This window comes from Eptatretus burgeri, chromosome 11, assembly GCF_056783735.1.
Source record: "Eptatretus burgeri isolate ZD-2024b chromosome 11, Ebu_testis_v1, whole genome shotgun sequence".
NCBI lineage: Eukaryota > Metazoa > Chordata > Myxini > Myxiniformes > Myxinidae > Eptatretus > Eptatretus burgeri.
Genome location: NC_140971.1, coordinates 94,478,610 through 94,491,202, shown reverse-complemented (window position 1 = coordinate 94,491,202; position 12,593 = coordinate 94,478,610). Strand labels below are relative to the sequence as shown.

The 12,593-nt window shown below is 43.7% G+C and overlaps 1 protein-coding gene across 2 annotated transcripts in view; it reads right to left on the bottom strand.

Annotated features, from left to right (window-relative positions):
- Nucleotides 1-12,593, bottom strand: part of MBTPS1 (membrane bound transcription factor peptidase, site 1) — a 189,619-nt gene that overhangs the window by 31,827 nt on the left and 145,199 nt on the right. For both annotated transcript variants that reach the window (XM_085847449.1, XM_085847450.1), the window contains exons 11-13: nt 2,514-2,675; nt 2,037-2,181; nt 820-1,008 (exon numbers count right to left, since the gene is read on the bottom strand). In XM_085847449.1, the coding sequence (XP_085703575.1) occupies nt 820-1,008; nt 2,037-2,181; nt 2,514-2,675 (496 nt within the window). The remainder of the gene's footprint in view (nt 1-819; nt 1,009-2,036; nt 2,182-2,513; nt 2,676-12,593) is intronic.

Here is a 12,593-nt window from a genome sequence, read left to right as displayed (position 1 = left end):
GGTATCCTTCGGAGACAAAGGATATACTGCTGAATGACTCGATGCTTGACAAAATGACAATCGGAGAGGAATATTCCGTGAGCCTCGTGCAAAAATTGCAACAAATCATCAAAGACAAATGGCGTGAAATTTTGACCAAAGGTGTGCTCCTCGATCACAACAATGATCTGCTTGGCAGCATTATGCCATTTACGACTGTGGACTTGAGCAGTTCGCTGAACCCGGTACAGCCTGGACCCGGCCCTCAGGGAATTCTACGTTTCGAGATTTGAAGTCCAACCTATTTGGACGTCAATGATCTTGACTCTTGAGTGAAGCGATCGAGACATGGGTGAAGAAGCAATGATAAAAAAAAAACTATTTCGAGGGCATTGAAGGATAAACGGAGCGATTACACTGCAGACAAGGGACACCATGTTGAAACTTTGTAAGCGACAGGCAGAAAAATAATTGATGGAATGAAAAAAACAAAACAAAACAAAAATGTCAATCGAGGTATGCTAACCTCTGCGAAGCGAAGGTAAGCTGACGTTTCAGGCAATAACCCCTTGTCAAAGCAAACGAGGTATTTTGAACAAGTTTGCCCTGTGGAAGGGTGAACACACTAAGTGATAAGCTTCTCCTTGCTTGCCACAGTGATTGGAATAGTTAGATCAACGTTCTGTTGAAATTAGATTCTCAGATCTCTCTGAATGCCCCCAATGCTCAAAGAAAGCCGGGGGTGGAAGCAAAAGAGCAGAAGTGCACACTTACACTCAAGTCTCACCCATGAATGTGATAGGGCATTCATGATTCATTAAAAACATCCCCAATTCTTACCTTCAAGTCTCTGGGAGATGCAATGGTCAGGGTGACGTGACCCTGAGCAACACCCTCCCAGTTGATAGCCTTTTTGGCCACGGAAATTGAAAGTGCCAGGAAGCCTGACCATGGCCACAGCATACTGGAGTAGGAAAAGGCCACTTCGATATGATCTCCGTTTTGTGGGAGATATGGCTGCCAGACTGGCTGTGGTTATAGGAGGGCAACGATAACATTGAGTTTTGACCTCGGACAATCCAAGGTGAGTCTTAATCAACATAATCATCAAATCTTAACGATCATGTTTAAGCTCAAAGCATGTTGCTGACCTACACTAATCCCAGCTACATCTGCTTAAATCATTGGGGTAACAACTGATGTGATGGAATATCTCGAGGTGATCAATACACATAATCTACCATCATGGAGGGCTAAGAGTGAAATTTCAAGGGGGGGGGGGGGGAAACACAAACAAACATTAAAAAACCCTCCTCCTCCTCTCACCACTCCTCTCCCCTCCCTCCCTGCCCCACGCCACTCCACTCTTTCACTTCTGCCACACCACCCCCCCCCCCCCCCCGCTCCTGCAATCCACCCCCTCCTCACCAGCCACTCTTCCCACGTTCCCCATGTTTGCTATACTTCAAAATGGGAGTGTGTTTAAGCTCTCAAATTACCAGGATCAAACAAAAGTATTAGATATTCTTCGGGTCTCAAGTTTCATAAATCTTTGCCACACGATTCAGTCGGGCCTCCGACTGGGATCGACACGAGCCTCATTCCATATGAATCGGTCATCGTTTCCGCTTGAAAACATTTCCTCGGCAGACGTCAAGCTACATAATATGGTTCACATTCAAGAGCAAACTGCAAGGAGTTAGACACAGACATGAGAAAATCTGTTTTTAAGGTCAAGACGTTTGTTGGCAAGTTAAAGTGACAAAAATCACTTAGTTCTTGGGGGTACAGCAGAATACATTTCACAGGAACAGTTTTATCCTCCAGACTGCAAATCCTGCTCACATTAATTTACAATAAAAATTAAATAAAATCAAGATTCCCGATGAGGGAATAACAATGTCTTGTTAAATGGGAATACTCTTGTTGAGTGTTCAAAACTCCTGTGGTGAAAGAAATTGGAAATATATATGTGAAAAAAGTGGCATCTTCACCTTGGACTCGGTTAACGACCTAAATAAACAAGAAGATGATTTCTTGGCTCAACGAACAATTACCTTGTCAACAATCACGCCGGTGACCCCCATTCCGTTAAGTATCGTCACATTGACAACGGTCGGTAAGCCACCGTAATACAAAGGTTGTGAACAGTACGGCCACATGTAAGGACACTCTGTTAGGTCGATGTAGTTGGGGCTGAGACTGAATGAGGGGGGGGAAATAGGAGGGAAGAAAACATATGCATTAAAAGCCTTTCAGGTCGAGGGTTAACATCAGACGTCCGACTGAACATCAGAACATGTGAACATGTTAAACAATCCAAATGAACACCAATTCCTGTTTCGAAACTCAAATATACGAGTGAAAAATTGACAATTAAATGGAATCTTCATTAAGACGCCCACTCATACATAAAGGTGTACAAAAGATGTACGTGACGCAATGCAAGGCTGGGCAAGTAACCCATCACTAAAAATGGCCTACGTCTGTTACACAACTTATACCAGTTTAAAGACATCACTTCGACGACTAACCTCGCTTGAGGTTTGTAGGTGCTGAGCACCTGGTAGGCACGTAGCAGGTCAAGTTTGCCGTGACCCTGCTCAAACATGTTGACCCCAGGAAGGCGACGTGCAGACGCGATCAATGCCTGCTTCATGCTCGCAGGGTTCATCAGATGGCGGTGTTCCACCGAACTACCAACGAAGTTAGAGGCAAACACAGTCATTGAAGTTTATACACATGAACATATGCATCACAATCTGAAGCAAAGCACTGAAATACAAGTCACTTGGTTCTTCGACTAATCAGCAATTGCATTATTAAACCCCAGAAAGAGATGCCCAAAGAAACACCAGAACATGTTGGTCACTACAGGGACATCAGGAGGACAGGAACCATATAATTAAGATTGGAACAAAGGCTGATGTAAATTAACTTAATTTAAAGTATACCATGTAGACAAGTCAAATTGTATAAACTATGTAGTAGTACTGCAGCATAGCAAACCAATTGTTCGACTTTTCATAAAAGCACCAAAATTGGTGCATATGTTGACTAATGTATTATGAACAATTCTGGATATGGAGCCACTCGAGATTTTGCCTTGGTCAGCTTTGGCGGCCATTTTGGAAAATGGCTGCCATTCTACTTTAACAACATGGGATATCTGTCATTGTTATTCTCGTTGTAGGTTTCTCAGAGTTGATAAATACTCCATGTGATGTGCATTTACAAAGGAAAACAATACAAATGTCATTTGTCATGATATGGCCTTATTTGCAAGGCTCCACATAGGCTGCCAGAACCACGATGGGAACCTGGACGAGTTCTTCCGTCATGAAAATCAAGCATGCCCTCCCGCGTTATCTGATGCAGGTAAGCTACACCAAGGTAGCAAAAGCGACTTGCTGGTGTGCCTTGAAGGCGTTGCTGAAGCTCAGTCTGATGCACCTGCTGTCACTTCTGTTGTCCTTGACGGCGCCGTCCGTGCAGATGTTGAAGCCTGGCACTGCCAAGACATTTGAAGAATATGCCCACCAAGTCTTCATCCCATACGTCGAGGGGCAGCTGCGTCGTGCTTCACGTCTCGACCTCATTAGGGATAGCTACAAAGATGGCTCATTGAAGATGGCGACAAGGGAGAAACGAGGAAAAGGGGTGCGACGGCACGTGGTGAGCACCGCAGCCATACCAGGAAACTGGCAGAGTTTCCTACATGTCGACGCAAACAAGGTGGAGCTCTTCACCTTCCTGTCTGATGTGCTGGTGCAGTCCTTCCATGACGAGGCAAAGGAGCTGGTCGTCACTGATGGTGAAGCAGTCATCTGCCTTTCAAGGCAGGAAGATGAAAGCTCTCTGGCTCCATGCGGTCAAGAAGAGGCGGACACTCGCATCATGCTACATGTGGCCCATGCTGCAGTACATGACCACCGTCGGATTCAAGTTCGAACCGTAGACACCGACGTCGTCGTCTTGGCGGTGATGGTATCCCAGGCACGATCATTTGTGGATGACCTCTGGATTGCCTTTGGGATGGGCAAGAACTACCGCTACATCCCTGCCCATGAAATAGCTGCCTCCCTCGGTCCACAGAAGGCACGTGCCCTCCCTGTCTTCCACGCCATGACCGGATGTGACATGGTATCAGCATTCATGGGGCATGGGAAGAAATCTGCCTGGGCCACATGGAACTCGTTTCCAGAACTGACAGATTCTCTTGTAACCCTGACCACCACGCCAGTCAACATCCAGGATGACACAAAGCACTGCATTGAAAGGTTTGTGGTGCTCCTCTATGACCACACCAGTCCATATACGGACGCCAACGAGGCCAGAAAGACTCTTCGCCAAGAGGAACTCCGTCCAGCGCATCCCACCTACCTACGATGCTTTGGAACAGCATGTGAAGAGATCAGTCTTCCAGGGTGGCGATGTCTGGGGGCAGGTCTTGTTCCCTCAACCCGTGCTTCCATCACCAACAAACTGGGGTTGGCGGCAAACAGAGGATGGGTCCTACAAACCGCCCTGGACCACACTCCCTGAGGCTTCAAAAAACTTCTTCGAGCTGGTGTCGTGCGGCTGTAAAAAGGCTGTAGAAACCGCTGCAAGTGCAAGAAGGCTAATCTGCAATGCACTGGACTGTGTGCTTGTGAAGGAGAATGCCAGTAGACAGACGCAGCAGACACAGACTGAGATATCGGCCGAGCTTAGAATGTGCAAATGCAAAGTCGCATTGCTTGTAAAAGTGTTGACTTATTGATCCAGAACCAGTACACTTGAGCTCAGAAACTCATATTGTACGAGACTGATGTATGTGTGTACCATGTGTCCGGGTAGAATGGTAGTAGACAGTAAACCATAGCCGCTTCAAAGTGAAGTGTGCAACAATTTGACTACATTTTCTGAGTTTGTCATTATCACGATTATCAGTTCCCTTTTCAAAATAGAGTAAAGTATGTAAACTATAATGCAATTTTTGTTGATTCCAAACCCATTGAATGTGATGAATATCATTTGACTCTTGTTCTCCAGGCAATAATGGGTACTTTTCAGCGAAAAGTTTCAGGAGAGCAGCAATTTACAAATCAAATAATGGCTTTTTTATCGTAAATACTGGCTCATAATATTTGAATACGCCTTTTCATGGTCAATTTACTGAATTTTACACTTTCCTTATATCTACCACCAATACAACAAGAAAATAAGAGCATATAGCCAATTTCGCTAAAGTAGAATGGCGGCCATTTTGGAAAATGGTCGCCGAAGCTGACTAAGGCACAATCTCGGGTGGCTCCATATCTAGAATTGTTCGGAATACATTATTCTACATGTGTACCAATTTTGGTGCTTTTATGCAAATTTGAACAATTGATCTGAAATATCAGACTACGCTACAGGACCATAGGAAGTATTTAAAGAAACAACAAAGTGATCATTCGATTAAATGCACCTGTGAAAACTACGGGTTTAAAAGGAGAAAGGATGGGGTTGGACGAATGGGAGAGAGAGAGAGAGAGAGAGACACAGAGAGAGAGAGAGAGAGAGAGAGAGAGAGAGAGAGAGAGAGAGAGAGAGAGAGAGAGAGAGAGAGAGAGAGAGAGAGAGAGAGAGAGAGAGAGAGAGAGAGAGAGAGAGAGAGAGAGAGAGAGAGAGAGAGAGAGAGAGAGAGAGAGAGAGAGAGAGAGAGAGAGAGAGAGAGAGAGAGAGAGAGAGAGAGAGAGAGAGAGAGAGAGAGAGAGAGAGAGAGAGAGAGAGAGAGAGAGAGAGAGAGAGAGAGAGAGAGAGAGAGAGAGAGAGAGAGAGAGAGAGAGAGAGAGAGAGAGAGAGAGAGAGAGAGAGAGAGAGAGAGAGAGAGAGAGAGAGAGAGAGAGAGAGAGAGAGAGAGAGAGAGAGAGAGAGAGAGAGAGAGAGAGAGAGAGAGAGAGAGAGAGAGAGAGAGAGAGAGAGAGAGAGAGAGAGAGAGAGAGAGAGAGAGAGAGAGAGAGAGAGAGAGAGAGAGAGAGAGAGAGAGAGAGAGAGAGAGAGAGAGAGAGAGAGAGAGAGAGAGAGAGAGAGAGAGAGAGAGAGAGAGAGAGAGAGAGAGAGAGAGAGAGAGAGAGAGAGAGAGAGAGAGAGAGAGAGAGAGAGACACAGAGAGAGAGAGAGAGAGAGAGAGAGAGAGAGAGAGAGAGAGAGAGAGAGAGAGAGAGAGAGAGAGAGAGAGAGAGAGAGAGAGAGAGAGAGAGAGAGAGAGAGAGAGAGAGAGAGAGAGAGAGAGAGAGAGAGAGAGAGAGAGAGAGAGAGAGAGAGAGAGAGAGAGAGAGAGAGAGAGAGAGAGAGAGAGAGAGAGAGAGAGAGAGAGAGAGAGAGAGAGAGAGAGAGAGAGAGAGAGAGAGAGAGAGAGAGAGAGAGAGAGAGAGAGAGAGAGAGAGAGAGAGAGAGAGAGAGAGAGAGAGAGAGAGAGAGAGAGAGAGAGAGAGAGAGAGAGAGAGAGAGAGAGAGAGAGAGAGAGAGAGAGAGAGAGAGAGAGAGAGAGAGAGAGAGAGAGAGAGAGAGAGAGAGAGAGAGAGAGAGAGAGAGAGAGAGAGAGAGAGAGAGAGAGAGAGAGAGAGAGAGAGAGAGAGAGAGAGAGAGAGAGAGAGAGAGAGAGAGAGAGAGAGAGAGAGAGAGAGAGAGAGAGAGAGAGAGAGAGAGAGAGAGAGAGAGAGAGAGAGAGAGAGAGAGAGAGAGAGAGAGAGAGAGAGAGAGAGAGAGAGAGAGAGAGAGAGAGAGAGAGAGAGAGAGAGAGAGAGAGAGAGAGAGAGAGAGAGAGAGAGAGAGAGAGAGAGAGAGAGACACAGAGAGAGAGAGAGAGAGAGAGAGAGAGAGAGAGAGAGAGAGAGAGAGAGAGAGAGAGAGAGAGAGAGAGAGAGAGAGAGAGAGAGAGAGAGAGAGAGAGAGAGAGAGAGAGAGAGAGAGAGAGAGAGAGAGAGAGAGAGAGAGAGAGAGAGAGAGAGAGAGAGAGAGAGAGAGAGAGAGAGAGAGAGAGAGAGAGAGAGAGAGAGAGAGAGAGAGAGAGAGAGAGAGAGAGAGAGAGAGAGAGACACAGAGAGAGAGAGAGAGAGAGACACAGAGAGAGAGAGAGAGAGAGAGAGAGAGAGAGAGAGAGAGAGAGAGAGAGAGAGAGAGAGAGAGAGAGAGAGAGAGAGAGAGAGAGAGAGAGAGAGAGAGAGAGAGAGAGAGAGAGAGAGAGAGAGAGAGAGAGAGAGAGAGAGAGAGAGAGAGAGAGAGAGAGAGAGAGAGAGAGAGAGAGAGAGAGAGAGAGAGAGAGAGAGAGAGAGAGAGAGAGAGAGAGAGAGAGAGAGAGAGAGAGAGAGAGAGAGAGAGAGAGAGAGAGAGAGAGAGAGAGAGAGAGAGAGAGAGAGAGAGAGAGAGAGAGAGAGAGAGAGAGAGAGAGAGAGAGAGAGAGAGAGAGAGAGAGAGAGAGAGAGAGAGAGAGAGAGAGAGAGAGAGAGAGAGAGAGAGAGAGAGAGAGAGAGAGAGAGAGAGAGAGAGAGAGAGAGAGAGAGAGAGAGAGAGAGAGAGAGAGAGAGAGAGAGAGAGAGAGAGAGAGAGAGAGAGAGAGAGAGAGAGAGAGAGAGAGAGAGAGAGAGAGAGAGAGAGAGAGAGAGAGAGAGAGAGAGAGAGAGAGAGAGAGAGAGAGAGAGAGAGAGAGAGAGAGAGAGAGAGAGAGAGAGAGAGAGAGAGAGAGAGAGAGAGAGAGAGAGAGAGAGAGAGAGAGAGAGAGAGAGAGAGAGAGAGAGAGAGAGAGAGAGAGAGAGAGAGAGAGAGAGAGAGAGAGAGAGAGAGAGAGAGAGAGAGAGAGAGAGAGAGAGAGAGAGAGAGAGAGAGAGAGAGAGAGAGAGAGAGAGAGAGAGAGAGAGAGAGAGAGAGAGAGAGAGAGAGAGAGAGAGAGAGAGAGAGAGAGAGAGAGAGAGAGAGAGAGAGAGAGAGAGAGAGAGAGAGAGAGAGAGAGAGAGAGAGAGAGAGAGAGAGAGAGAGAGAGAGAGAGAGAGAGAGAGAGAGAGAGAGAGAGAGAGAGAGAGAGAGAGAGAGAGAGAGAGAGAGAGAGAGAGAGAGAGAGAGAGAGAGAGAGAGAGAGAGAGAGAGAGAGAGAGAGAGAGAGAGAGAGAGAGAGAGAGAGAGAGAGAGAGAGAGAGAGAGAGAGACACAGAGAGAGAGAGAGAGAGAGAGAGAGAGAGACACAGAGAGAGAGAGAGAGAGAGAGAGAGAGAGAGAGAGAGAGACACAGAGAGAGAGAGAGAGAGACAGAGAGAGAGAGAGAGAGAGAGAGAGAGAGAGAGAGAGAGAGAGAGAGAGAGAGAGAGAGAGAGAGAGAGAGAGAGAGAGAGACACAGAGAGAGAGAGAGAGAGAGAGAGAGAGAGAGAGAGAGAGAGAGAGAGAGAGAGAGAGAGAGAGAGAGAGAGAGAGAGAGAGAGAGAGAGAGAGAGAGAGAGAGAGAGAGAGAGAGAGAGAGAGAGAGAGAGAGAGAGAGAGAGAGAGAGAGAGAGAGAGAGAGAGAGAGAGAGAGAGAGAGAGAGAGAGAGAGAGAGAGAGACACAGAGAGAAAGAGAGAGACACAGAGAGAGAGAGAGAGAGAGAGAGAGAGAGAGAGAGAGAGAGAGAGAGAGAGAGAGAGAGAGACACAGAGAGAGAGAGAGAGACACAGAGAGAAAGAGAGAGACACAGAGAGAAAGAGAGAGAGAGAGAGAGAAAGAGAGAGACACAGAGAGAGAGAGAGAGAGAGAGAGAGACACAGAGAGACAGAGAGAGACAGAGAGAGAAAGAGAGAGAAACAGAGAGAAAGAGAGAGAAAGAGAGAGAAAGAGAGAGAAAGAGAGAGAAAGAGAAAGAAAGAGAAAGAAAGAAAGAGAAACAGAGAAAAACAAAGAGAAAGAGAGAGAAACAGAGAGAAAGAGAGAGAAACAGAGAGAAACAGAGAGAAAGAGAGAGAAACAGAGAGAAACAGAGAGAAACAGAGAGAAACAGAGAGAAACAGAGAGAAACAGAGAGAAACAGAGAGAAACAGAGAGAAACAGAGAGAAACAGAGAGAAACAGAGAGAAACAGAGAGAAACAGATAGAAACAAAGAGAAACAGAAAGAGAGAAACAGAGAGAAACAAACAGAGAGAAACAGAGAGAAACAAACAGAGAGAAACAGAGAGAAACAAACAGAGAGAAACAGAGAGAAACAAACAGAGAGAAACAGAGAGAAACAAACAGAGAGAAACAGAGAGAAACAAACAGAGAGAAACAGAGAGAAACAAACAGAGAGAAACAGAGAGAAACAATCAGAGAGAAACAGAGAGAAACAAACAGAGAGAAGCAGAGAGAAACAGAGAGAACCAAGCAGAGAGAAACAGAGAGAAACAAACAGAGAGAAACAGAGAGAAACAAACAGAGAGAAACAGAGAGAAACAAACAGAGAGAAACAAACAGAGAGAAACAGAGAGAAACAAACAGAGAGAAACAGAGAGAAACAAACAGAGAGAAACAGAGAGAAACAACCAGAGAGAAACAGCGAGAAACAAACAGAGAGAAACAAACAGAGAGAAACAAAGAGAGAGAAACAAACAGAGAGAAACAAACAGAGAGAAACAAACAGAGAGAAACAAACAGAGAGAAACAAACAGAGAGAAACAAACAGAGAGAAACAAACAGAGAGAAACAAACAGAGAGAAACAAACAGAGAGAAACAAACAGAGAGAAACAACCAGAGAGAAGCAAACAGAGAGAACCAAACAGAGAGAATCAACCAGAGAGAAACAAACAGAGAGAAACAAACAGAGAGAAACAAACAGAGAGAAACAAACAGAGAGAAACAAACAGAGAGAAACAAACAGAGAGAAACAAACAGAGAGAAACAAACAGAGAGAAACAAACAGAGAGAAACAAACAGAGAGAAACAAACAGAGAGAAACAAACAGAGAGAAACAAACAGAGAGAAACAAACAGAGAGAAACAAACAGAGAGAAACAAACAGAGAGAAACAAACAGAGAGAAACAAACAGAGAGAAACAAACAGAGAGAAACAAACAGAGAGAAACAAACAGAGAGAAACAAACAGAGAGAAACAAACAGAGAGAAACAAACAGAGAGAAACAAACAGAGAGAAACAAACAGAGAGAAACAAACAGAGAGAAACAAACAGAGAGAAACAAACAGAGAGAAACAAACAGAGAGAAACAAACAGAGAGAAACAAACAGAGAGAAACAAACAGAGAGAAACAAACAGAGAGAAACAAACAGAGAGAAACAAACAGAGAGAAACAAACAGAGAGAAACAAACAGAGAGAAACAAACAGAGAGAAACAAACAGAGAGAAACAAACAGAGAGAAACAAACAGAGAGAAACAAACAGAGAGAAACAAACAGAGAGAAACAAACAGAGAGAAACAAACAGAGAGAAACAAACAGAGAGAAACAAACAGAGAGAAACAAACAGAGAGAAACAAACAGAGAGAAACAAACAGAGAGAAACAAACAGAGAGAAACAAACAGAGAGAAACAAACAGAGAGAAACAAACAGAGAGAAACAAACAGAGAGAAACAAACAGAGAGAAACAAACAGAGAGAAACAAACAGAGAGAAACAAACAGAGAGAAACAAACAGAGAGAAACAAACAGAGAGAAACAAACAGAGAGAAACAAACAGAGAGAAACAAACAGAGAGAAACAAACAGAGAGAAACAAACAGAGAGAAACAAACAGAGAGAAACAAACAGAGAGAAACAAACAGAGAGAAACAAACAGAGAGAAACAAACAGAGAGAAACAAACAGAGAGAAACAAACAGAGAGAAACAAACAGAGAGAAACAAACAGAGAGAAACAAACAGAGAGAAACAAACAGAGAGAAACAAACAGAGAGAAACAAACAGAGAGAAACAAACAGAGAGAAACAAACAGAGAGAAACAAACAGAGAGAAACAAACAGAGAGAAACAAACAGAGAGAAACAAACAGAGAGAAACAAACAGAGAGAAACAAACAGAGAGAAACAAACAGAGAGAAACAAACAGAGAGAAACAAACAGAGAGAAACAAACAGAGAGAAACAAACAGAGAGAACCAAACAGAGAGAAACAAACAGAGAGAAACAAACAGAGAGAAACAAACAGAGAGAACCAAACAGAGAGAAACAAACAGAGAGAAACAAACAGAGAGAAACAAACAGAGAGAAACAAACAGAGAGAAACAAACAGAGAGAAACAAACAGAGAGAAACAAACAGAGAGAAACAAACAGAGAGAAACAAACAGAGAGAAACAAACAGAGAGAAACAAACAGAGAGGGACAGACAGAGAGAAACAGACAGAGAGGAACAAACAGAGAGAGACAAACAGAGAGCAACAAACTGAGGGAAACAAACAGAGAGAAACAAACAGAGAGAAACAAACAGAGAGAAACAAACAGAGAGAAACAAACAGAGAGAAACAAACAGAGAGAAACAAACAGAGAGAAACAAACAGAGAGAAACAAACAGAGAGAAACAAACAGAGAGAAACAAACAGAGAGAAACAAACAGAGAGAAACAAACAGAGAGAAACAAACAGAGAGAAACAAACAGAGAGAAACAAACAGAGAGAAACAAACAGAGAGAAAACAAACAGAGAGAAACAAACAGAGAGAAACAAACAGAGAGAAACAAACAGAGAGAAACAAACAGAGAGAAACAAACAGAGAGAAACAAACAGAGAGAAACAAACAGAGAGAAACAAACAGAGAGAAACAAACAGAGAGAAACAAACAGAGAGAAACAAACAGAGAGAAACAAACAGAGTGAAACAAACAGAGAGAAACAAACAGAGAGAATCAAACAGACAGAAACAAACAGAGAGAAACAAACACAGAGAAACAAACAGAGAGAAACAAACAGACAGAAACAAACACAGAGAAACAAACAGAGAGAAACAAACAGAGAGAAACAAACAGAGAGAAACAAACAGAGAGAAACAAACAGAGAGAAACAAACAGAGAGAAACAAACAGAGAGAAACAAACAGAGAGAAACAAACAGAGAGAAACAAACAGAGAGAAACAAACAGAGAGAAACAAACAGAGAGAAACAAACAGAGAGAAACAAACAGAGAGAAACAAACAGAGAGAAACAAACAGAGAGAAACAAACAGAGAGAAACAAACAGAGAGAAACAAACAGAGAGAAACAAACAGAGAGAAACAAACAGAGAGAAACAAACAGAGAGAAACAAACAGAGAGAAACAAACAGAGAGAAACAACCAGAGAGAAACAAACAGAGAGAAACAAACAGAGAGAAACAAACAGAGAGAAACAAACAGAGCGAACCAAACAGAGAGAAACAAACAGAGAGAAACAAACAGAGAGAACCAAACAGAGAGAACAAACAGAGAGAAACAAACAGAGAGAAACAAACAGAGAGAAACAAACAGAGAGAAACAAACAGAGAGAAACAAACAGAGAGAAACAAACAGAGAGAAACAAACAGAGAGAAACAAACAGAGAGAAACAAACAGAGAGAAACAAACAGAGAGAAACAAACAGAGAGAAACAAACAGAGAGAAACAAACAGAGAGAAACAAACAGAGAGAAACAAACAGAGAGAAACAAACAGAGAGAAACAAACAGAGAGAAACAAACA